Here is a 23345-nt window from a genome sequence, read left to right as displayed (position 1 = left end):
GTAAAAAACTCATTGATACTAGTTCAAAGTTAGTAGACAATTTATATTTTGGTCTACTTTAAGCAAATTCATACAACCCAATAAAATGCCTTAAAGTATTTTCATTTATATTGCACACTCTAGTCTACGTATGATATTAATTCGATTTGTGGATGGAAAATATATGTCTTTTTCGTTCCATTTCTTTTTTGTTTTTTTTTTTCCTTGAAAATGGAACATCTTTAACGGATGTTTGCGAGGATATTTATGAACTTCTATTGATGAAATTGGGGTGTTTATTTGATTAATGAAATTGATTTACAATTGAAGGATCTCTTGCATATGATCAATTTTATTTGCAGTGTGATCTGTGATGATGGAGATGTGATGACGTTATGAGTACGTGAAAGACAAAAGAATTTATTAATAACTTTATGGAATGGGTTATGTTTTAATTGAGTTTAATTTAATTTGCAATGCATGTCAGTGTGAAGTAATTTATTATTGTTAAAAAGAAATCTTACAATTTAATGGTGCTTTTTATAGATACCAAGATAATAATTTTAACTTCTACGTCCTTGGTCTTTATGGATGGAATTTGGTTTTTCATATCGTTTTCATATCATCATTTTGTGGATCTCAAATCAACTTCAATTTTCGCCAAACATCAAAATTATTATTTTTATTATCCGAACTGTGGTTTGACTCCGATTTAAACATGGTTATTTTAGTTGTAGTTCAGCTATGATTCACCTGATTTGGGTATATGACTTTGAACCAGAGCTTAACCTCAGTTAAATCAACGATTTCAAAATAAAAAAGTTGTTGAGCCAGGGTTTAAATTACACTGGTCTGCAAAATTTAAATTTTTTTTTCTCTTTCGAATAATTTTTTGATATTATGAAAGATAAGAATTTCTTGAATCTAAATCTGGTTTCAGAAAAATTCTATCAGGTACCATTTTTGTAAAAATGATTTTTGAAAAATGTGGGTATAGTCCAGTAATTTTAGGTTTTACTGGGCTGAATTTTGGTATACAGCTTAATGACGGCTTTGTTATGAAGATGTGAAAAATCGACATTGATATCGTGTCCGCGTTAAGAGTTATAGGGGTCAAAAGGTCAAGTTTTTCGCAAATATCTCGCGACCTATTGATCGGAGGTCATCAAAGGTTATATAAAAATTGATGGTCGTGAAATTATCTACAACATATGCCCAACACATTTTTCTGTGAAATGAACCGTTTAGCGAGCAAAGCGCAGAGAAGGTGACTAGATTGCACTCACATACGAAAAAATACATACTTTTGGTCTATTTTGCTTGATTTTTGAGGTTTTTATCGAAGTAGCTTAAATTTTTTTAGTTTTATTAACTTATCTTACTACGTAAATACGGATTAACTAAAAAAAATAAAAATTTACACATTGGGATAAAAAATATTATGCAAAAGGGGGAACCACGTTTTTTGGAAATGTTGTATGTTTCCCTTTTTTGTACAATAAGTGCCTTCATTATTAAGAACACACTTTTTAAACATGGTTCAATTTTAGTTTTGAGCTTGGTATAAACCTTAAGTTACCATTAAGCTTTTTCAGCAGCTAATTTTGTACTGTTATAAGGTATTCTGAAACTTTTCTCTTGAGAAGCTCCAAACGACATTTTCTATGGAATTCATGTTTGGAAAATTGATAAGAAAAATTCTATCACGTCAGGATTTTAAGATATTCGCATTAAAGTATCACAAAATCAAAAAACTACTATATCTCAAAAACCAGAGCTGACCGAAATTTTTTGAGTTCGGATTCAAAATTAGCACACTAAAGTCCATTAGAAAAGTATACTTTTGTTCTAGGGAGAAAGATATATTAATTTTTAGAGATCAGTTTCTCTATGGTAAGATATGCCAAACCTACTAAGCTTACTTAAATTAAGATATCTCGGAGAAGAAAAGAGATATTGAGAAGATTGAAACTGAATTTGAAATTTAAAAATAAGTTCTTTAAATTAAAAAAAGATTACAATATTAATCCAGTCAAATAAGGGTTTAACCTCGGAATGAATGTTAGTAGAATTTTTTTTTACTCAATATCTTCCTTTTGCCATTCTATAACATATCTCAAAAGTCTAGAAAAATCTCATGTCCGCTTGTCGCGATTTCAAGGTCAAATCGCGAAATGGAGATTTTCAAAATTAGCAAAAATAGGCTATGGTATTATATACACATATGATACATGATTTCAAGATATTTTTTAATACTGATTCCAAAAAATCTAAAATCAAGACAATCTGACGTCTCTGGAAAAAGTTATACCTGTTTTTCATCTGTCAACTCATATTATTATAACAGTTGCAAACTTACTGCCGAAAAACCCTTAAAAGTTATGGTAGATGAACCAAATTTTGCATGAAGATTTTAGAATCCATCATTATTAAAAATCGAAACAATCCATTACAAAAAATATATATACCTACGAAATATTGGTATTTTTTGATGGAGGGGCAAATTTTAGGATATGCACTAAAGAAGATTCTTGTTCATCTTAGGAATAAATGCTAATAGGCTAATTTTTTCATTTTTATCTTTGTTTGGATATTCTTTAACTACCCGCAAAAATCTAGAAAAATCTCATGTCCGCAAGTCCTAATTTTCTTGGTTTGAAGATAAGGTGCAGATTTTAAAAAATTGAAAAACTACACTTCAGATATTTGTGTCAGATCAACATGAATAAGGTGCATTACTTTTCAGGGATGGTCAGGTTGATTTGTTTGTGAGTTTTGTTGGAATAAGTGTTAAAAAAATACCTTTAAATCATGTCGCTTATGTTGGTAAACATATAAAAATTTAAACTTTTCTTATTAATTTTTTAAAATCTGCACCTTATTTTCAAACCAAGAAAATTAGGACTTGCGGACATGAGATTTTTTTAGATTTTTGAGGGTAGTTAAAGAATATCCAAACAAAGATTAAAATGAAAAAATTAGGCTATTAGCACTTATTCCTAAGATGAACAAGAATCTTCTTTAGTGCATATCCTAAACTTTGCCCCTCCATCAAAAAATACCATTATTTCGTAGGTATATATATTTTTTGTAATGGATTGTTTTGATTTTTAATAATGATGGATTCTAAAATCTTCATGCAAAATTTGGTCCATCTACCATAACTTTGAAGGGTTTTTCGGCAGTAAGTTTGCAACTGTTATAATAATATGAGTTGACAGATGAAAAACAGGTATAACTTTTTCCAGAGACGTCAGATTGTCTTGATTTTAGATTTTTTGGAATCAGTATTAAAAAATACCTTGAAATCATGTATCATATGTGTTTATAATACCATAGCCTATTTTTGCTAATTTTGAAAATCTCCATTTCGCGATTTGACCTTGAAATCGCGACAAGCGAACATGAGATTTTTCTAGACTTTTGAGATATGTTATAGAATGGCAAAAGGAAGATATTGAGCAAAAAAAAATTCTACTAACATTCATTCCGAGATTTACCCCTTTTTTCTCCTTATTTGACTGTATTATATGCCAAAATATTTCTTCGAAAACAGCAAAAAAAAAATGGGTTTTTGAGATTTTCTAACGAAAATATCTAAAAAACATGACGTGCTAGGTCAGTTCTGACTTCGGATTCGGAATCAGCATACAAAAATCCTTTTGAAAAATATAGTTTTATTTAAAGGAGGATTTCCTTGCAGAATAGTGTAATTAATTAAACATTTGGCGTTGACAAAGAGCTGATAATAGTGACAATATGACTGTATTAATTTGTGGATGAAATTGATTTTCTTGGTATTTTTAAGGTCTGGACTAAGCACGGACAAACCCCCATTTTCTTGATTTCTGATTTTTTGTTAACGATGCAACCTTTTAACTATTTTTTTTTTTTTTTTTTACAAAAAAAGCAAATTAAGTACTTAAAACCATAATTTTAAGATTAAGAAAAACACATTTACACATTTTTTTTCTGAAAATTAAATTTCTTGTAACGGATTTATAAGCATTACGATTTTGTTTTTGTTTTCTTTCTTTTTTAAATTTACTTTATAAAAAAAAAAACATTGAAAAACCAGACTCTTACAATATTCAATTTTTTCTAGTTCATCGAAAAAACTTCGTTGTAGGTCGAAACCATTTAATGAGATAAATATTTCTAATTTAATATTAATTTTTAAGTTTTTAATAAATTTCTTATACACTTCTGGACCCTATTTATTTTATAGAAAAAATATATTTGGGAAAATTGAATTTTTTTACCAAAAGTAAGTATAGGTACTTGCCATATGACCAAATTGATTTTAATTAAAAAAATACATGTTATGCGACAGGTAAGATCGTACTTTTAAATTCAGAAAAACATTTTTTAGACCATTGTTCACGGTAGTTAAGTTAATTTTAAATATTTTTAAAAGTTTCAAATTTTTTTTTTTTAAATAAATTTTTTGCTAACGAATAAATGAATTTCATTGAAAGTTTGTTTTTATGAGTCCATTAATATTTTCTCTTTAATGGCATACCAATTTTTTTTTTTTTTAATTTTTGAAAATGTTAGTGTATATAGAAAAAACTATTTAAAAAAAAAAACGCTCTAACTCTAACGATTTTCGAAGATATTGAATGCCATACTTCATTTTGCGGTCAAAACCATTTAAGGAGATATGTTTGTAAATTTTTTAAAGTTTTTTTTATGTATTTTTGCATTTCTTAAAAAAATCTTTTACTAATTTTTAAAAAGCTTTAATATTCCAAGCAACTTTTAGCATATGTGCAGGTGCTTGCAATCCAATTGTTTATTTTTATTTCTTTCTCGTTTTAATGCCCAGTCAATAAAAGACAGACGTATGCTGTAAGTTGTTAGTTCTGCTTCTCAAACTTTTAGTTCACTTGCAGACTGCTACTTTCACTGAATTCATTTGGCCAAAATGTTTTGTTTCTTTTTTTTGCACATTACTGTACAAAAATTTCTAAAAAAACATTTAATTTAAATGTGGCAACAACTATATATCTCAAAACATATAAACAAATTAGCTCTGAGGAAATATCATGCTGTTCAAATCGATAAACAAAATTCCCCCAAAACCCAAAGAAAAAAGAAAAAGCTCCCTCTATAAGGAACAGTTAAATAGCAAACATATTGCCTATAATGGGGGCATATGCCAAATACTCTTCACACACAATATCTGTGTGATACATTTTCGAAATTTCATCTGATTATAAAAAAAAAATTGTTCAAAGTGTTTTCCCTCGAACATTCACTCATCCTTTTCAAATTGATTTATATCGTCTGAAGTGAATTCCACTTTGTCCATATGAACATAAACAGAGTAACATCTGTGATTTGATCTGTCATCATCTCATCCCATATAGAAAATAGAATTCGCCTCCTCCTCACAAAAGAGAAGTGCCCTTCATTTTGTGAAAACAAAAAGATCATAAAAGCCATATTCTAATTCTTGCAGACATAAAAACAGAAAAACAGATACAAAGATACTCGTACTTTGACTTGTATTAATTTTAGATTGACCCAAATTAAAAGAGTAGTTGAACCAATCAACCGCAAAATAAAATAAGAAGATATACTCGTGTAATGTACAATTTTGTACACTTTTTCGGGTTATTAGTTTATTAGTGACACTCAAAGAGAATGACGGTGATATGGACAGTACTAATGAACAGTGGGCTATTTTACAACTACACGTGGCTTAAATCGTTGAATATGGGGATTAAAATATAATTTGACTGCTAAACTCGAATGAAATCAATACTAAAACCACCAAAAATAGCTTCTATTTCGAAAATAATATTTTTCGAAATCGCTTGTTTTTCGAAAATAAAAAAAAATTAAGTGTCAAAACTTGACTTCTAAGGTTCTTAGCTCGAATTTCGCAAAATCAAATCGTTTAGTTTCATTTTCAAAATAATTTATTTGACAGCATATCAAAAATTTCATGTTTAAAATTTCAAATTGAATATAATTTGAATTTTGAATTTTCGTTACTTTTTGATGATAAAACATCCCACTGTCTAACCAAACCGCAACCGACAAAAGCAGTCTCAATAACTAATTCAAATATTTCTCAAGTGGGCGGGTGGGTGTTTTGTCACCACAATATTCAATATGTATTCCCCCATATTGTGACTTTTAAAAAATGTTTATGATATTTTGTTAAAAATGTGTGAACAATATGTTCAAATGTGACGATAAAGTTGATTAGTCATCATTTTTTTTTTTTTTTTCATTTTTAATTTAAATTTATTTATTAAATAGAAAAAAAAATTATAGGGAATTAAATAAAAAATTGGAGCTTTTTATTGATGGGAGCTTTTTCCAACAATGTTGTATAGGGTTGTGAATGTTCTATTATTTAGGCTATGCTTGCACTGAGTTGGAGGTGGGCTGATTTCGTTAGACTTTTATGGATTCTTAAACCTTATTAAATGGTGTTCATGCCATTTATTTCAATTTTTGTTTTGTTGAAAAATAGTTTTGGTTGAAGATTATATTGATAGGTTTTGTTTTGAAGAAAAATGAAAAATTATGTAGTTGTCAAGTGTCATTTATTAAATATATTATTTTTTGAAAAAGGATGAATAAATTTCATTTAAACTTAATGTCTATGTGTCAACAAATTTTTTTTTTTTTTAATTTTTTGGATTTTTTTTTTTAATTTTTATAAAAAAAAAAATATAATTCTACCGATTTTCAATTTTTGTGTTAGCCAAAATGTCTTTGCCACACAAGGAATTTAATGACAAAATTCGTTTGGAGGTCAAAACTATTCAAGTAGATGTTTTTGTAACTTTCAAAAAAAAAATTTTATAAATTTTTAAGTTGTTTTCAAATTTTCTAAACAATTCTTTCACGAATTTTTTCAAAAGCCTTAATATTCCAAACAACGAAAGAGCGAGTGAGGAGTGACGTGTGACCCAGCCATGCATTTTATTTTGTTTAAAATTAATGACAAACTTTTTTTCGATTTTGTTTTTTCGTTTGATTTGATTTCTTTGTGGGTATTTGTGGGCTTAAATATGTATCTTAAAGAAGAAATGACTTGGTGGAGATATACTTATAGATATATTTACAGAAGGAGCTATTTCTCCTATTGATTTAAACAAATATCTATTAAAAAAGAAATAAAAAAGATTTTGATAATAAATCTACTTGTTCCTATCTTCTACCTTATGCTTTACTTTCCATTTTTACTTGCGATATATGTAGGTACTATAGGGCAAGTTTAGGATTCGTAAAAAAAATCGAATTCGAGATAACAATTTTACATGACATTACGATGATGGAGAATGCCAAAAAAGTGGGTCCGGCAATTCTGTCTGTCTGTCTGTAAGAACCTCGAGCTACAGCCTAAACTACCGAAGTGATTTTCTTCAAACTTGGTAGTTCACAGTTTTGGGTGATTCCCTAGAGGACAAATTGAAGTTTTTTTTTAGGACCAAAACTAACGGTACCTGCCATATAACGCAAATAGGAAAGTACATTTTTATCGAAAACGGCTCTAACGATTTTGATTAAAATTTTTGTGTATAGTATAATAGGTACATAAGATACAACTTTCGAAATAAAAAAAATATTTTTTTTTTGAAAAATCAGTTTTTTGAAAACGGGTTTGTGAAAAATTTTGAAATTTCGTTTTATGTGTAAATTAATTTTTTCTTCAAAATGGCATAACAACTTTTTTTTTTTTTAAATGTTAGAAAATTTTTATATATAAAAAATTATTTTTTTTAAAAACGGATCTCTTTTGGAAAATTTTTTTATAAAAATTCTTTTTTATACAAGAAATAAACTGACATACTTGTTTTTTTGTGAAAGATCATTTAAAACGGTGTTTAATTCATTATAAAAACAGATTTTATTTTTTATTTTTTTTTTTATTTTCCCTAATTTTCTTGAATAAAAAGCTGTAACAACGAAGAAAAAAATAACAAAAATAATAAAAATTATTTAAATTATTTCTATTTTAAGTGGAGCGATTGAATATAATTCAATTTTAAAGTTCAAGTGACCTCAACTCCAAATTTATAAAGCGTTTCGCCCAGGCACGACAGTGGGCTCATCAGTTAGATCTGTCGTTGTCGTACCCTTACTAAGACGCCTTATTTTGGTCGATGTTTACCGACACTATATAAAACTCACAGCATGAATATACTGTGAATTCTAATATTCAAAGGGAATTTGTTTAAATTCAGACCTTAGAAAAATGTATGCCCGTGGTCAGGCTGATATAATAACGAAGAAAAAAAATAACAAAAATAATAAAAATTATTTAAATTATTTCTATTTTAAGTGGAGCGATTGAATATAATTCAATTTTAAAGTTCAAGTGACCTCAACTCCAAATTTATAAAGCGTTTCGCCCAGGCACGACAGTGGGCTCATCAGTTAGATCTGTCGTTGTCGTACCCTTACTAAGACGCCTTATTTTGGTCGATGTTTACCGACACTATACAAAACTCACAGCATGAATATACTGTGAATTCTAATATTCATTAAATTTATTCAATCGCTCCACTTAAAATAGAAATAATTTAAATAATTTTTATTATTTTTTTCTTCGTTATTATATCAGCCTGACCACGGGCATACATTTTTCTAAGGTCTGAATTTAAACAAATTCCCTTTGAATATTAGAATTCACAGTATATTCATGCTGTGAGTTTTATATAGTGTCGGTAAACATCGACCAAAATAAGGCGTCTTAGTAAGGGTACGACAACGACAGATCTAACTGATGAGCCCACTGTCGTGCCTGGGCGAAACACTTTATAAATTTGGAGTTGAGGTCACTTGAACTTTAAAATTGAAAAATCTGTAACATTAAAGTCACTTTAAGCATAAGAGCAAGTACGTGCGACCCCAGTCGTGCAATTTATTTTTTTTTTTTAATTTAGTTTAAAACTTCCGATCCAAATTCAATTTTTCAATTAGTATACTAATTTAAACTTGCACTACAATATAAACATTCTTGGGTTTCATCCAATTTTTTTTTTTTTTATAAAAAAAAAAATATTAAATAAAATAAAAGCAAACACGCTTTTCTTCAAAAATAGATTTTCATTTTTATTAAATTTCTTCTTTCTAGATGCCAACACAAAAATTATGATAATGAATGAATCATTTTTTATATCTAAAAAATTCTATAGAAAGAATAAAACTAAGTCAATTTTGTCATTTCTTAAAATAATAAATTACAACAACCAAATAGAAAAAAAAATTCAACATTAAAACCATTTGTATAAACTTGAAAGAAGTGTCTCATGGTCAGAAGTCAGATGTGTATATAGGCTTTTAAATCAATTGATTTTTAAACATATTCATTTATCTATCTTAAGTGGCAAAAAGAATTTTTGAAAAATGAAATCGAAAATAACTTTTTGGATACAAAAAAAACAAACATTTTGATTGACGTTCCAACATGTTTTTTGACATTAACTTGAAATGAAAACATAATAAATCTTATTAAACTCTTTATTATTAGTGATTAGGATTAATTTTGAAATATTAATTTTAAAAATAAGAAAATTAAATTTCAAAAGTATTAATCTCTTTCCCTTGAAAAAAAAAATGTTTGATAGACATTTGGAATTAAGAAAATTAATAGATGAACTTTTGAGTTATGTTTGTAATCCAAAACACATGGTTTTTTTTAAAAGAAATTTATGATTGAAGTGTTCTCAAAAATAAATTATGTCCGGCCTTCCTTTATTTTAATACTCCAAATAATTGTCATTAATAAAACTTTATTAAATTTGGGGAAAGTTTAAAAAAAACGCATTTTAACAAAAAATAGTTTGATCACGTTTCAAAAAGTTCAATTTTTGTAATTTTGGACTCATAAAAAATATACAAAAATTCCTCTATTCAGTTCTGACAGAATTTTAGAGTCTACATTTGTGCTTTTTAAAGCTCTTCTAGAACGAATAGTTAATGGGATATAGTTAAAAAATAGAAATTTATTCTAGATATGTTTTTTTCTGCTAAGCGAATTTTTAAATTTTGTTAAGTTTGAATTTTTTTTATTTTTTTATTTTTTTAAATTTATATTTCCTTGACTATTTGTTTTTTTGCTATGTGTTTGCTTGCATCATCCAGGTGCGAAAGTAAATAAATTCTTAATTTAGCCATTTTCAACTGTGTGAAATGTATGATTTCCTCTTTTCTACCTTTGAGAGGATGTGTCTATTTGAGTCTTGTGTTTACACATTGTGATAAATTAAAGTGTTTTTTTTTTTTTTCTTTTAAATATGTTTGTATATTTTTTCAGATTGACTTGTTTCATTGCAAGGCAATGTTTTTTCTGCAAAAATATTATGAACTTTAAAGATGACTTCACAGACAGATAAGCCAGCACAATGGGAATCAATTGGAAAAATAAATTAATTTCTTCAATAATTCTTATCTTTTGAGCTTTGGTGTTAATTTGTATTGAAAGCAGAGACTCAAAATAAAATAGGGAGCTATAGACAAAATTTAAAAAAAAATCCAAGACTATGTCGAACGTACTTGTTTTTTAAATAACGAAAACATCCTTTTAAATGTTTAAATTTCCAAGCTAAGTTTGCCATCTTATTTCTTGTACATATTATATCAATATATTTTTTTTTTTAATTGTAGGAACCGTTTTTTTTAAATACTTTTTATTAAATATTTTTTTTTTATTTTTCAAAAAAAAAAAAATAATTGGTATACTTATTTAAAAAATTATTATTCAACACATAAAAACAATATTTCAAAAAAATCAACCCGTTTTCAAAAAAATTGATTTTTCAAAAATAAATTTTGAAACTTTTTTAAAAAATCCATAAAAATTGTTTTTGAAAATTTTTCTTAATTTTAACTTTATGGCTATAAAAACGTTTTTGTACAAAAATTTTCGTTGAAATCGATTTAGTCGGTTAAGAGAAAGTTCTATGGTAGGTACCGTTAATAACACAGGTCGACAAAAATAAAAATATTTTTTGTGCTTGGGTTTAATTTGCACTTTTTGGGTTCATGGTAAACCAAAACAATAGATAAATCACCCTTTCCCCTCCTAAGATTTGCTTTTGTAGTGTTGGGAGCAAAAATACAAATTTTCATACCCTGTGAACCTAACTCGAGTCTTATGAGCTATAGTGCAAGAACCGTGCATTGTACAAAAAAAAACTGTTGAGATATAAAATGTAGATAATTTAAAGCTCTACATTTTTGCCAAAGCACTTTATTCGACTTAAATTAAAAGAAAAAAGAAATGATGAATAAAAGGGTTTTTTTTGCTCCGAAAAACCCTGTTTTGTTGAGTTCAAACTGTAATATTTTTTTATCTAACTTCAACTTTGGAAACTTTTATACTTTTTTTGAAAACTGCAATACCGGGACAAGTTTTAAAAATAATAAACCACAGTCACACAATGCAAATTTTTTTCGTCTTGTTGCTCTGAAATAAAAGTAAGAAATTGAGTTTTTATGAAACTCGGAACTGTTAATTAATTTGCAGAAAAATGGTGTATGAAATAAAAAATATATTTATTAATTAATTGTTTCTTATTGTTAGGCAATGTTTAAGTGAAAGAATTGTAAAAGACAAAAATCAATTATGGACAGAGAAAGCAAAATACTGTTGCAAGGTAGGGATTTTTCGAGATTTCACAAGAACTGTAAGTATTTGGGATGAACCAGTCACCAAATTCTGAGGGATCTTAAGTTAGCCTACAGCCCATTTCGTTTAATTCATTACTTTTTAGACATGCAATAAAATAATAAAAAAAAAACTATGCAAACAAATTAATTTAACTTTTCAATAAATAAAGAATTTCAATATGAACTATAGTTTGGCTACAGTTTGGATACAGTTATTTGTGTAAGCAGTTATTTTTGTATAATAAAAATACCATCAGAGTGAATTACTTTGACCATAAATATTGAAAATAGAAGGTATCAAATAATGCCTCAAGCTCCCATTTGACAAAAATTCGAACAAAACGAAAATTTCGATTTAATTTTTCTTTTTTCTTCTTAAATTTATTTTTATTTTTTATTTTTCTGAATATGAAAATAGCATTAAAATGAAGAAAACAAAACAAAAATCAGCCAAATCGGTTAAGACGTTCTCGAGTTTTTGCCAAAATTACGCACGACAATTTTTGTATAAGACAGATTTACTTGAAAACTGGAAATTGCTCTGCTGACCTCAAAAGCAAATGAATCGTTTATTTGAGAAACAGCATAAGTCCACTTTTTCCAAAATTTTTTTTTTTTTGAAATTTCTCATTTATGTATAGTTATTCATCTTCTGAAAAAAAATTAAGTATGTCAGACCCCCCAAAATACGAAAACTGAAAGAAAGGGGTTCAAAATATATGGAAAATTTTCACCCGGTGACAACATTTTTGACTGCTAAATACATGACTTTTTACCAGTTTTAAATTATTTTGGCAGCAATCTTGACACACACCCCCTTTTGTTATATATCTATAAAAAGGTAAAGAATTACTCTATCTATATCTATTAAATTCATTCAAATTGTACTCAGGATTCAAAAGTTATAGCCAGATTTCTGGTGGTGGCAGCATTTTTAACTCTTGAATAATATGACATTTTACCAGTTTTAAATTTTTTTGGCAAACATCATGACACGCAAGCCTTTAAGTTATACATTTATAAAAAGGTAAAGATTTACTCTATCTACTGCTGTTTAATTTATTAAAATCGAAAGTAGGGTTCAAAAACTATAGCTAAATAAAAACAAAAGTTTTACCACAAAAATTTCGTTTATTTCAGAAACGACATAAGTCCACCGACTTTAAAGGCTTAAAAACCCGCAAAGACCTAAAAAAAAGTTTATATTTTAAAGTTTTCTAAATGCATCTTAGGCTAGATTATAACTCGGCATACCCTAAATTTGAAGTGTTGTGGAATTTTAAGTAAAAAACAGTTTTTTGTTGCTCCTGAAAAGTTTATGCTCATGGACTTATGTCGTTTCTGAAATAAACGATTCAAATAAAAAAAAAATAAAAAATATTTTTCAGATGAGTATCAATATATGTATCTATCATAATTTCATAGTCACAACCCAAGTACAAATTTCGTGTTGACCTGTGTAAGCTTTCAATTTTTTTTATTTCAAAAGTAGGATGTTATTGGTCAAAGTACACATTTTTTTTTAAATCAAAATCTTTAAAGTCGTTTTTGAGAAAAGCAATCTTTAAAAATTTTTTGGCGTAAAAGCTAACTTTCCAACAAAAAATGTATTTTTGTTTGCACAGCACTGTAAAAATATCTTCAGATGGTGATGTAATTTCATCAATTTCGACACATCATGTGCATTTTTGTTTTTGTTTTGCTTTTAGTTTAATTAACATTTTATTTTACATATTTATTTTGATGTTTAAATGTTTTTTTTTTTTTTTTATTTTTCAATTTAATTCTTTTAAAGTCCTTGAATTTGCACGCAAATTAGGAAACCCCATCATACACACATTTAATTGTGTTTGTGGGCGTGGATATTCTCTTAACAGTCATTCATAGATGATTATGATGATATATTTTTTTGAGGGAGGGGATTATTATTTGTTCTAGTTTTTTTTTTTTATTTATTAAATTTATATTTTTAAACTAAATAAAAATTGTTGTTCGTTCATGTCTGTCTCGAAAAAAAAATAAAAAAAACAATCTTATCTTCTGAAGCTATAACGTAATAATAAGCGATGACCTCTTTGGTCATTTTGCAAAAATATGAATATAACAAGAATTCAAGATGAATGGACTTTTGAAGTCAATTTTTTTTTAAATTTAATTTAATTTCATGGATGTGTGATAAGTGTTATACTTGCAGCTTTGAATGATTGAGATACAATTATTTGATTGTAGTTGCATATTAATGCTGTTGTGTTGAAGTAGGTTTCTATATGAATGTGAAGTGGAATAAATAAACGTGTGAATTATTAACTATTTTACATCAATTTATATCAATTGCAAAGGCAAAGTCACTTAGAAAGATGAAAGTCAAGGCATTTTAGACATGAATAATATGCATTTTTTTTTTCAAAAAGAATATATTTTTAAGTCCTTGTATGGAAGTTTCTATAATGATAAAAAAAATGTAAAGGAAATAGTAGTAGAAACTTTAAAACGTACAAAAACTCTTTGCATTACTTACCATTTTTTTAAAAACTTTTTTAATACAAAGTTAAAAAAAAAAAGTAGTCTATGTCCATCTCCAAACCTAAAATTATATTTTCACCAAATTTTATTCAAATCAGATATGTATTGTAGTCTACTAGCTGCAACATACACACAGATTTTTTTTTATTTACCATATAACGATTCTAAGTTCTAAAACAAATTACTATACCTAAATCAACAAATGCATTCTTCATTGAAAAAATGTTCCAGATGCTTCCGTTCATTGTTAAATCATTTATATCTTCATCAATTGTTGTAAAATTTGCGTTACAATAATAATAAATAATCATGTTTTCAAGACAAACTACTATTATTATGTGGTTTATCAATTGAATTTGCTTCTGTAAATGGTACCGCCAGAGATAAAAAAATGTTTATATAAACATTTCTGATTGTACTTGTAGGTGGTTATGATCATACAATGGAACTTGTAAGTACTTTGTAGAGTCTTATTAGCAAAATAACCTTCTTTCAAAAAGCTTTTAAAGGGGACTCAAAAAAACATAATATTTACCTACGCCTACACCTACATTAGAAAATTCAATATCTAATTATTTTTTCTCTTCTTCGGTTAGTTATTTGCATTTTAATTAACAAGTACAAGCGAGAAGAATTTTTATCTTCAAAATTTGTTTAATCTTCAAATTAAATATATCGAAATGAGCTAGGTTTGCTTTGAAAAAATATTTGCAATGTTACTGAATACTGAATTATTAAGTTCAATAGCCCAAGTGGCGACCGTGTTGTCGCGTCATAGCAAAATGTTCAATTTTGCATACCTAGCAGAACATTATTCATAAAATCGTTTAAATAGAAATAAAAGGTAAAAGTTTGAAATTGAATGAAAGGTAGAACTTCAAACAATAAAATGTTATCAAAAAAAAAAAGTGAAACTGCATTAACCAAAACATTTTAATTCAGTCGAATTTTCCTTGTGAAACCGATCGTTGCGCATTTTGTTATTTTTTATCGAAATGTAAGGATAAAAAGATCAGCTGTGAACTTATAAAAATTCTAGAACAATTCGTTTTGTTTGAAAAATTAATCCTGCAAAGATTCAACATCAAGCTCCAATGAGCAATGAAATTTTTTAAAACATTGTTTTTATATTACTTGTTATTTAATAATGTATAAAAAACATTTGGTTTCGTTGCACCCAAAAAATAAACTCTAAAATAATATTTATTTCAAAACTAAACGAGGTAATTTTTACATTATTGAAAAGGTATAAATGTTTTCTTTTCAAACAATCAAGAAATCTTATATTGGTGAAAGTTTGCAATGGATGAAAGTCTTAAAAAAAACGTTTTTTGGTCCTAAGTTCTAATTTGTTAGGTGAATACCGTTTTTAAAGATAACAGAAAGATCGAAAAATTTGTTAAAACAGTTTTATTTCTAATGCTGATTGCTTAATTTATAACTGCTTTGTTTTTTTATTGAAAAAGCTTATTCAAAGCTTCACAGTATTTATTATTTCTGATTATGTTTCGCATTTGAATTTAAGTTAGTCTTAATAAAGATTTCATAAGAATAAGTTCTTGTCTTTTAATGATTTCAATGCTTTTCTTTTATTTGCTGTCGTGTAGTTTTGCATGTAATTTAAATTCGCTTGCATGAATCACTTTTATTTTAAGAAATAGACGCTTACACTACATAGTCCAGAAATTAGTAAAAATAAAAAATGCAATTGTTTATAACAAAACCAATTATTTATAAATAATTTGTTGGTTTTTTGAATGTAAATTGTTGTGTGTAGGTACAGTTGGTAATATGTGTACCTAGCAAATTTCATTGTTTTCTATTTTTTCATTACTGAGATACATTATTCATTTTAACAAAAAGATGTACAAAATTTCATTTGTTTATAACATTTAACAAAATTGAAATTTTTCAAAAATACTTTGGAATATTATTTTAAACATATAAATCTTCCAATAAAATAAGGTGTCAAATTCGAGAAGACGGTTTTAGAGGTGGCCCACGTGAGAAAATTTGACTAATATCAAACTAGTAAAATGCATGACTTTTTTTACACGAACTTGCTCTTAGAGTTCAAGTCGCTTAGATTTTTTACTTTTTATATAGAAATTTGGTTAATGTATCATGTGAAAAAAAAAATAAAATTCGTTTTTCAAAGGAAAAATAAAAGAACATATTAATTGAATTTGAGCTCCAAAAACCGGATGGAATTTGATTTTTTTTAATAAGTTGCATTTTTACAAAAAAATATCAAAATCTTTACGTCATTATCACACTTTTTTTGAAAATATCTGTAGCATTTAAAATTACTGACTTTGAGGGTTTCTGTAAGATGTGGTTCCGGGGACTCTTAAAAGGAGAAAACTCTGTACTGTGTTAAAGCTTTTAAGTACATTTCAAGAAAATTTTCATAGTAACAAACTTGGAGCTGTTGGGTCCATGAACCTCCAAAAGCCCAAGATCTGAAATGATGACGAATTAAAAACCCACAATTAAAACTTATCAGACTAAAATAAATTCAAGTAATTTCGTGATTAGACCGAATAAGTCACGTTTCCAAATTACCAGCTTTAAAGTTCTACCTGAAGATCGAAAAGGTTTAAGGAATTTTACTAATTAGGGTTGTTGTTTAAACTATCCATTTCTTAGTGCAGCAGCATTATTGCAGATACATATTTATTTATTAATTAAAATGTGATTAGTTTTAAGTAGGTATATATTTTTAAGTTTTTATGTATTTTTTTTTTTTAATGCATATAGTTTTAAATAAAAGTTGTATCCAAATTGATCTGAGCATTTTTTTTTTTTCATACATTACTTCTTTCTTGACCACCAAGGATCCAGAGCAATATCGATTTAATATTCGAAAAAAAAACTGAAAACTTTAAAAGGTAAAAACTTAAATAACAAAATAATTTATAATTTTAAAAATGTCTGCCATTAATATTTACAGTATTCACAAGATGCAAGAACAAGAATCTTCAACTACTTCGACCAACAATCACAGCTGTTATACTTTGAAATTATGTGAAAAACTCTTAACATTCAGGGAGAAAGGACAATTTTCCGATATTTGCATCATTTCATCCGATAATGTAAAATTCCATTTACACAAATGTGTCTTGTCAGCAGCAAGTAATTTTTTCATGAATATCTTTAGCAACAACATAAACAAATCACCATATACCGTAGTTAAAATCCATAAGGTGAACGAAAAAATCCTAAAACGCATACTAACTTTCTTTTACACTGAACAAATCGATCTTGAAAACGACACTGCGGATATTTTAAGAGCTGTAGCAGTTTTCGAAATTCAAGCACTTATCATGGATGGTTTTAACAAATTACTGACTAAAAAGTTATACACCAAAAATAGTTTGGACTTCGTTATGATTGCTAATGAATACGGCCCGGAAGAACTCTCTAAGAAAGCCGCCAAGTTTGCAAGTTTGCATTTTGACAAAATCTCCAAAGAAAAGGGCTTTCTTCAACTCGATGAAAATCTTTTAAGTGCTATTTTATCACGTGCAAATTTTTCTGTAAGATCGGAAGAAAATTTTTTTTTTAGTTTGGTCAAATGGATCGACCACGACAAACTGAATCGAGAAAAATATGCTTTCGAATTATTCTCCAAAGTTCGTTATTGGCTATTGAGTTTGGATTTTATTAAGGAACACAAATCCAAGATGCCTAACGAAGTTGAATGTGTGGAATTGGTTTGCACTTGGCTTGAATGGTATTCATCACCCTGTGGACTGATGTGGAGCTACCTTCGCGCTTGTATAGGGGCGTTTTTCCTCTTTTTAAAAAGCGTATACAAAGTTTTTAAAATTTGCCTATTAATTGTTGTCATTTTCCTATTTTTGATGTCCATTTTAATACAAATTTTCGTAGACAAAAATAAAATAAAAAATAAATAAATATACATTTCATGACAATGATATGCTTGGAGGCTTTGTCAAAAATTTCTGGTAAATTTAAACATAATTATGATTAAATATACCAGAAATTAAGTTATTTTTGGTTTTTTCTTCTCCAGCCAGGATGAATTACTTAATAAATACCTTAGTGAAAACCAATAAGGAGCAGTTTTTGCCAGCCTCTCGTCCTTGGAGCTATTAAAGTATACCCAGTTTTTCAGGTTAAAGACTGTCTAACCTGGAAATTGGAGGTCTACCAAATTAGCCGTATTGCGATCCATTGAATTGGATTGAATTATTAAGGATGCCCAACAGTTTCGAGACGAGAAGCCAACTTTCACTTGCAACTGGTAGTAACCAATGTTTTGGATGTGGACATTCACAAGGGAATATTGTTGAATTTTCATTCAAAATTTGAACCATTAAAATCTAAACCATTAAGATCTAAAAAAAACTCTTGAGAAGTGATACGTCTACATCAACAAGTACAGAAAACCAGTGACAACATCACCAAGAAGTCATCACAGATGTTGCAACTGACGTGATGGGTTTCAGAGTAGGCCACCGTAATAAAATCCCTTTCATACATTGAAAAATACTTCTGCTCATTCTTATTAAATTTTATACCTCCTTGTACAACATTAACTTAAAATCAGGTTTTTTTTTTGGAGAAAATTGAGCTTTCCTTGCCAAAGCCGCCATCTTGGATTTAAGGAAAAACAAATTTCTATGAATAACTCGGCCATTTGACATGAAAATATTGTTTACGCAAAACTTGTAGAAAATCTTATTTTCTATACAACTTAATGAAAAAATTTTCTATAACCCATATTTTTCGAATTAATTTGAAAATATTACGATTCCACCGCTGCGCTGTATGAAAAAATAAATTGCACGACTGGGGTCGCACGTACTTGCTCTTATGCTTAAAGTTACTATAATGTTAAAGCTTTTTATTCAAGAAATTTAAAATTCGATATTTTGAAGAAATTTCATAAGTAGTATAAAAAAATTAAATCTGTTTTTATAATTAATAAAACTCCGTTTTAAAATATCTTAAAAAAAAAAAACAAATATGCCATTTTATTTCTCGTATAAAAAGGTATTTTTAGAAAAAAAAATTTGAAAATTGTAGGAGCCGTTTTTTAAAAAAATAATTTTTCATATATAAAATTTTTTTAACATTTTTAAAAAAAAAAGTTGGTATGCCATTTTGAAGAAATAATTAATTTACATATAAAAATTAAATTTCAAAATTTTTCATTGATCCGTTTTCAAATAATTGATTTTTCAAAAAAAAATTTTGAAATATTTTTTAAAAAACCAAAAATGCGTTTTTTGAAAATTTTCTAAAATTTTAATATTATCTTTACTTACACACTTTTGTATAAAAATTTTCATTTAAATCGGGTTAATTTTGTACGAGATATTCAGAAACGAAAAAAACCGTTCTATGACAGGTACCGTTAATAACGGTACAAAAAATATTTTTTTTATTTAAAAAGTTGGCCCTTATGTGTAGTATTACACACAAAAATTTTAATCAAAATCGTTAGAGCAGTTTTTGAAAAAAATTAACTTTTCTATTTCCGTTATATGGCAGGTACCGTTAGTTTTGGTCATAAAAAAAAAATTCAATTTCCCCTCTAGGGAATCACCAAAAACTGCTAACTACCAAGTTTGAAGAAAATCACTTCACTCGTTTAGGCTGCAGCTAAAGATAGAGACAGACAGACAGACAGACAGACAGAATTGCCGGACCCACTTTTTTGGCATTCTCCATCATTGTAATGTCATGTAAAATTGTTATCTCGAGTTCGATTTTTTTTTTACGAATCCTAAACTTGCCCTATAGTACCTATATCGCAAGTAAAAATTCGCGATTAAATTTGTATCATTTGAAATGTTTGTTCCGACTGAGCTACTTGTCATGTTCTATTGTGAGATGACCTCATCTTGATTTTTTTTTTCCGATTCCATAGGGTATCGTTCCTATATCGCAATGATTCATTCGTTGCATCTAGCATGGTATAATACCTAATTTATTTATATATTTATAAATATAGCAATTTAAAATTGAGACTTGAACAACTTTGGCTCAGTGTTTAGAAGTGTTGCTACGAAGCAAGTGGTGACACTGGTTTTGTGTATTATTTTCTTTTGTTTAATTATTATTATTAATTTGTTTATTTGTGAAATGATTTATTATAATAACATTTAAATGTCCATCAACACTGATAATTGAATAATTTTTCTATATTTAATTGGGTTTTTGTTTTAACTAAACAATACTAAAATAAAAATAGTAAATTTGTTTAGCTGAAGTAAGTTAGCTTGCTACTTTCATATATTTTTATAAATTTCTTCTTGTTTAAGCTTTAAGCTGTTTTTTCCATTTTAAACTTTTTTTATATTTATTTTTTCACTATCAATAATTAGATTTTATTTAAATCGCAAACTAACTTTTTACTTTTCTTATTCCTTTATTTAAGCTTTGAATAAAGCAGATTGATTTAAAGCAGAGTGGTCCAAATTTTAATTTTTCGTTGCAAAATTCATAAATTTCGAACGGGTGGGGAAATTTAAACAATTTCTTATTTAATATACGTACACTTTGATTAGTTTACAAAAAAAATTTAAACAGGGTGTTTCAAAATCTTGTCTTGAAATTATTTTTTTAATTTAATTTTTTTAACTCAACTCAAAGTCAAAAAATTGAGCCAAAAACAGCTTTTGGAAAGTCTTTATATTTTGCAATATTAAAAAAAAAAGCATCATAATAGTGGACGTTTTACAAGCTCCAATAAAAAAGTTTTTAGATGTTCACACCAATATTCTTTAAATTGTCATATAGCACAAAATGTTTTTGATTTTAAAAATAAAGAAACGTTGACTAGCAGTATAAGACGATTCCTTCGACCGATTTTAAAATTTCTTTTGGTTTTTGAAGACATTTCCTAACAAAAAAAAAAATAAATTTGGTTTTTTTTTATTTTTTACAAAAAATAAATTGGATTTTAATAAAATATTGTAAAAATGGAAAATTCAGCATTTTTGTACTGGATTGGATTGAGAATGTTATTAAATACCTGGAAGTTGTTTTCAGATCCTTCTAATATTATCTAAACTACCAACAACGAATCGAGATCGAATCAATATTTGAAAAAACTGAAAACGTCAAAAGGTAAAAACTCAAAAACTAAAGTGAATGAATAATTATAAAGTTTTAACAATTTCTTCCAGATGCAAAAACAAGAATCTTCTATTTCGATCAACCAACCCAACAGTTATACTATGAAATTATGTGAAAAACTCCTAACATTCACTGAAAAGGGACAATTTTCAGATATTTGCATCATTTCTTCTGATAACGTAAAATTTTATTCACACAAAAATGTCCTGTCAGCAGCAAGTGATTATTTTATGGCAATGTTTGGTGATAGTCCCACATCTACACAAGTTAAAATCCACGAAGTGAGTGGAAAAGTCTTAAAAGCTATACTAACTTTTGTGTATACCGGGCAAATTGAACTTCAAAGTGAAACGGTGGAGGATATTTTGAGAGGAGCAACATTTTTTCAAATTCAATCACTCATCACACAGTGCAATTTCTTTACGGCTGAACAGTTAGACATCAAGAATTGTTTGAACTTCGCAATGATTTCCAATCAATATGGTCCAATTGAACTCTATCAGCAAGCTATCTGGTTTGCAGGTGTGAATTTCGACCGAATTTCCAAAGAAGAGGACTTTCTTAAACTCGACGAAAATCTGTTAAATGCAATTATATCACGTAGAAATCTTTGGGTAAGCTCAGAAGAAGTTTTTTATTTCAGCCTGATCAAATGGATCGACCACGACAAGCTGAATCGAGAAAAAAGTGCTGTGAAATTATTTTCCAATGTTCGTTATTGGATGTTGAGTTTGGACTTTATTAAAGAACACAAATCGAAGATGCCTAAACAAATGGAATGTGTGGAATTGGTTTGTACGTGGCTTGAATGGTATTCATCACCTCGTGGAATGATGTGGAGCTGTTTTCGTGCTTGTAAAGAGGCTCATTCCTACTTTACCACCAATTATATTGACCCCTATATTAACCACCCATACGCTCAAAAATTTATACAAATTGTTGCCATTTTAGTATTGTTGCTGATAAAAACATCAGCAACAATACTAAAATGAATATTTAAGACATCTCGAAGGAAAAAAATAAATAAAAATATTGGGACACTATCTTAAAAAAGAGCGTGATCTAGTAACTTACAACTCTCAATCATTTTTCTATGCATGTATGTAATTAATTTAAAAAAATATAAAAGACCTAAAATTTACCGCTGCGTCCGCGTTTTTATGGAAATTTTTTGTTAGAAAGATGGTCTTAGAGGCCTTGCAGTGCTTTGATGTTTGAAATTCAAATGAAAATCACTACATAATAGTATTTTTCTTAAACTTGTACATATCAAAGATTTTAAACAAATTTCAAAAATGTTCAAAACCACGGCACTGACTTTATTTTCAGTGTTCTAATTTGTTGGTAAATTGTACGATTTTGTAAATTCAAATTTATTTTTGGTCACCAATTGATGCATTTTCGGAATAAAATATTTTCAGTAAAGTTAAAATAAGGAGGTAAAACATTAATTACACAACAAGGTCTTGACAAACGTGTTAAATGTGACCTAGTTATATTTTAATAAATTAAAGGAGATGACCCATTTTTCTATGGAACCTTGGCCTAGTGTGTTCACTAATGAAATTGGTATCAAATGAAAGTTGTGGTCAAGCACATTATGTGGGTAAAATATATTCAAAATTGTTGGTGGGGTTTTCAAGATATTTGAGTTTGAAGATGAAGATCTCAAAATCAAGATTTGAGCTGTTTTTTTCAATTAGTTTATGGTAGAATGCGTAATAAATGTCGTAAAAAAATCACATTGGTATCAAACGAAAGGTATTTCTCTTGATTAGAAATTTGTATCAAAAATATTTTTCTTTGTTTAATTAAATTAGAAATATAAATTGTTTACTAGTTAAAATGTGATTTTTTTTATCGAAGCCTTTTCGAAATATCAAAATATTTAGTAAATACATATTTTTTTAAATAATTTATTAGATAGTTTACTATATTACCTAAAATTCCATGTTGGTAAGTTGTAAAATTTTGGAAATTCAAATTTATTTTTGGTCACCAATTGATGTATTTTCGGAATAAAATATTTTCAGAACTAAGCAGGTAAAACATTAATTACACTCCACGGTACTGACATGCGTGTTAATTGT

General features: G+C 27.6%; 3 protein-coding genes across 8 annotated transcripts in view; 2 read left to right on the top strand and 1 right to left on the bottom strand.

The window, feature by feature from the left end:
* The window catches only part of LOC129919902 (interaptin), a 171313-nt gene that overhangs the window by 142726 nt on the left and 5242 nt on the right, over positions 1-23345 (bottom strand). The gene's annotated exons all lie outside the window — the stretch shown is intronic.
* On the top strand, positions 15325-18074 carry LOC129919904 (kelch-like protein 4). 2 transcript variants are annotated; one of them, XM_056001010.1, is made up of 3 exons: positions 15325-15388; positions 16987-17033; positions 17096-18074. In XM_056001010.1, the coding sequence occupies exon 3, from the start codon at positions 17106-17108 to the stop codon at positions 18060-18062; it is 957 nt and encodes a 318-aa protein (XP_055856985.1). In that variant the 5' UTR covers positions 15325-15388; positions 16987-17033; positions 17096-17105; the 3' UTR covers positions 18063-18074. The 2 variants fall into 2 exon arrangements, with proteins under 2 accessions (XP_055856985.1, XP_055856984.1); XM_056001009.1 differs by lacking the exon at positions 15325-15388 and adding an exon at positions 15683-15757.
* On the top strand, positions 20166-22997 carry LOC129919906 (kelch repeat and BTB domain-containing protein 8-like). Of its 2 annotated transcripts, none has more exons than XM_056001011.1 (3): positions 20166-20386; positions 21169-21246; positions 21306-22997. In XM_056001011.1, exon 3 carries the CDS (start codon positions 21306-21308, stop codon positions 22245-22247), a length of 942 nt encoding a protein of 313 aa, XP_055856986.1. In that variant the 5' UTR covers positions 20166-20386; positions 21169-21246; the 3' UTR covers positions 22248-22997. The 2 variants fall into 2 exon arrangements, with proteins under 2 accessions (XP_055856986.1, XP_055856987.1); XM_056001012.1 differs by having other exon boundaries at positions 21159-21246.

This window comes from Episyrphus balteatus, chromosome 4 (assembly GCF_945859705.1).
Source record: "Episyrphus balteatus chromosome 4, idEpiBalt1.1, whole genome shotgun sequence".
Taxonomy (NCBI): domain Eukaryota; kingdom Metazoa; phylum Arthropoda; class Insecta; order Diptera; family Syrphidae; genus Episyrphus; species Episyrphus balteatus.
Note: the sequence above shows the minus strand (reverse complement) of the source record. Positions and strands in the feature narration are given on the sequence as shown.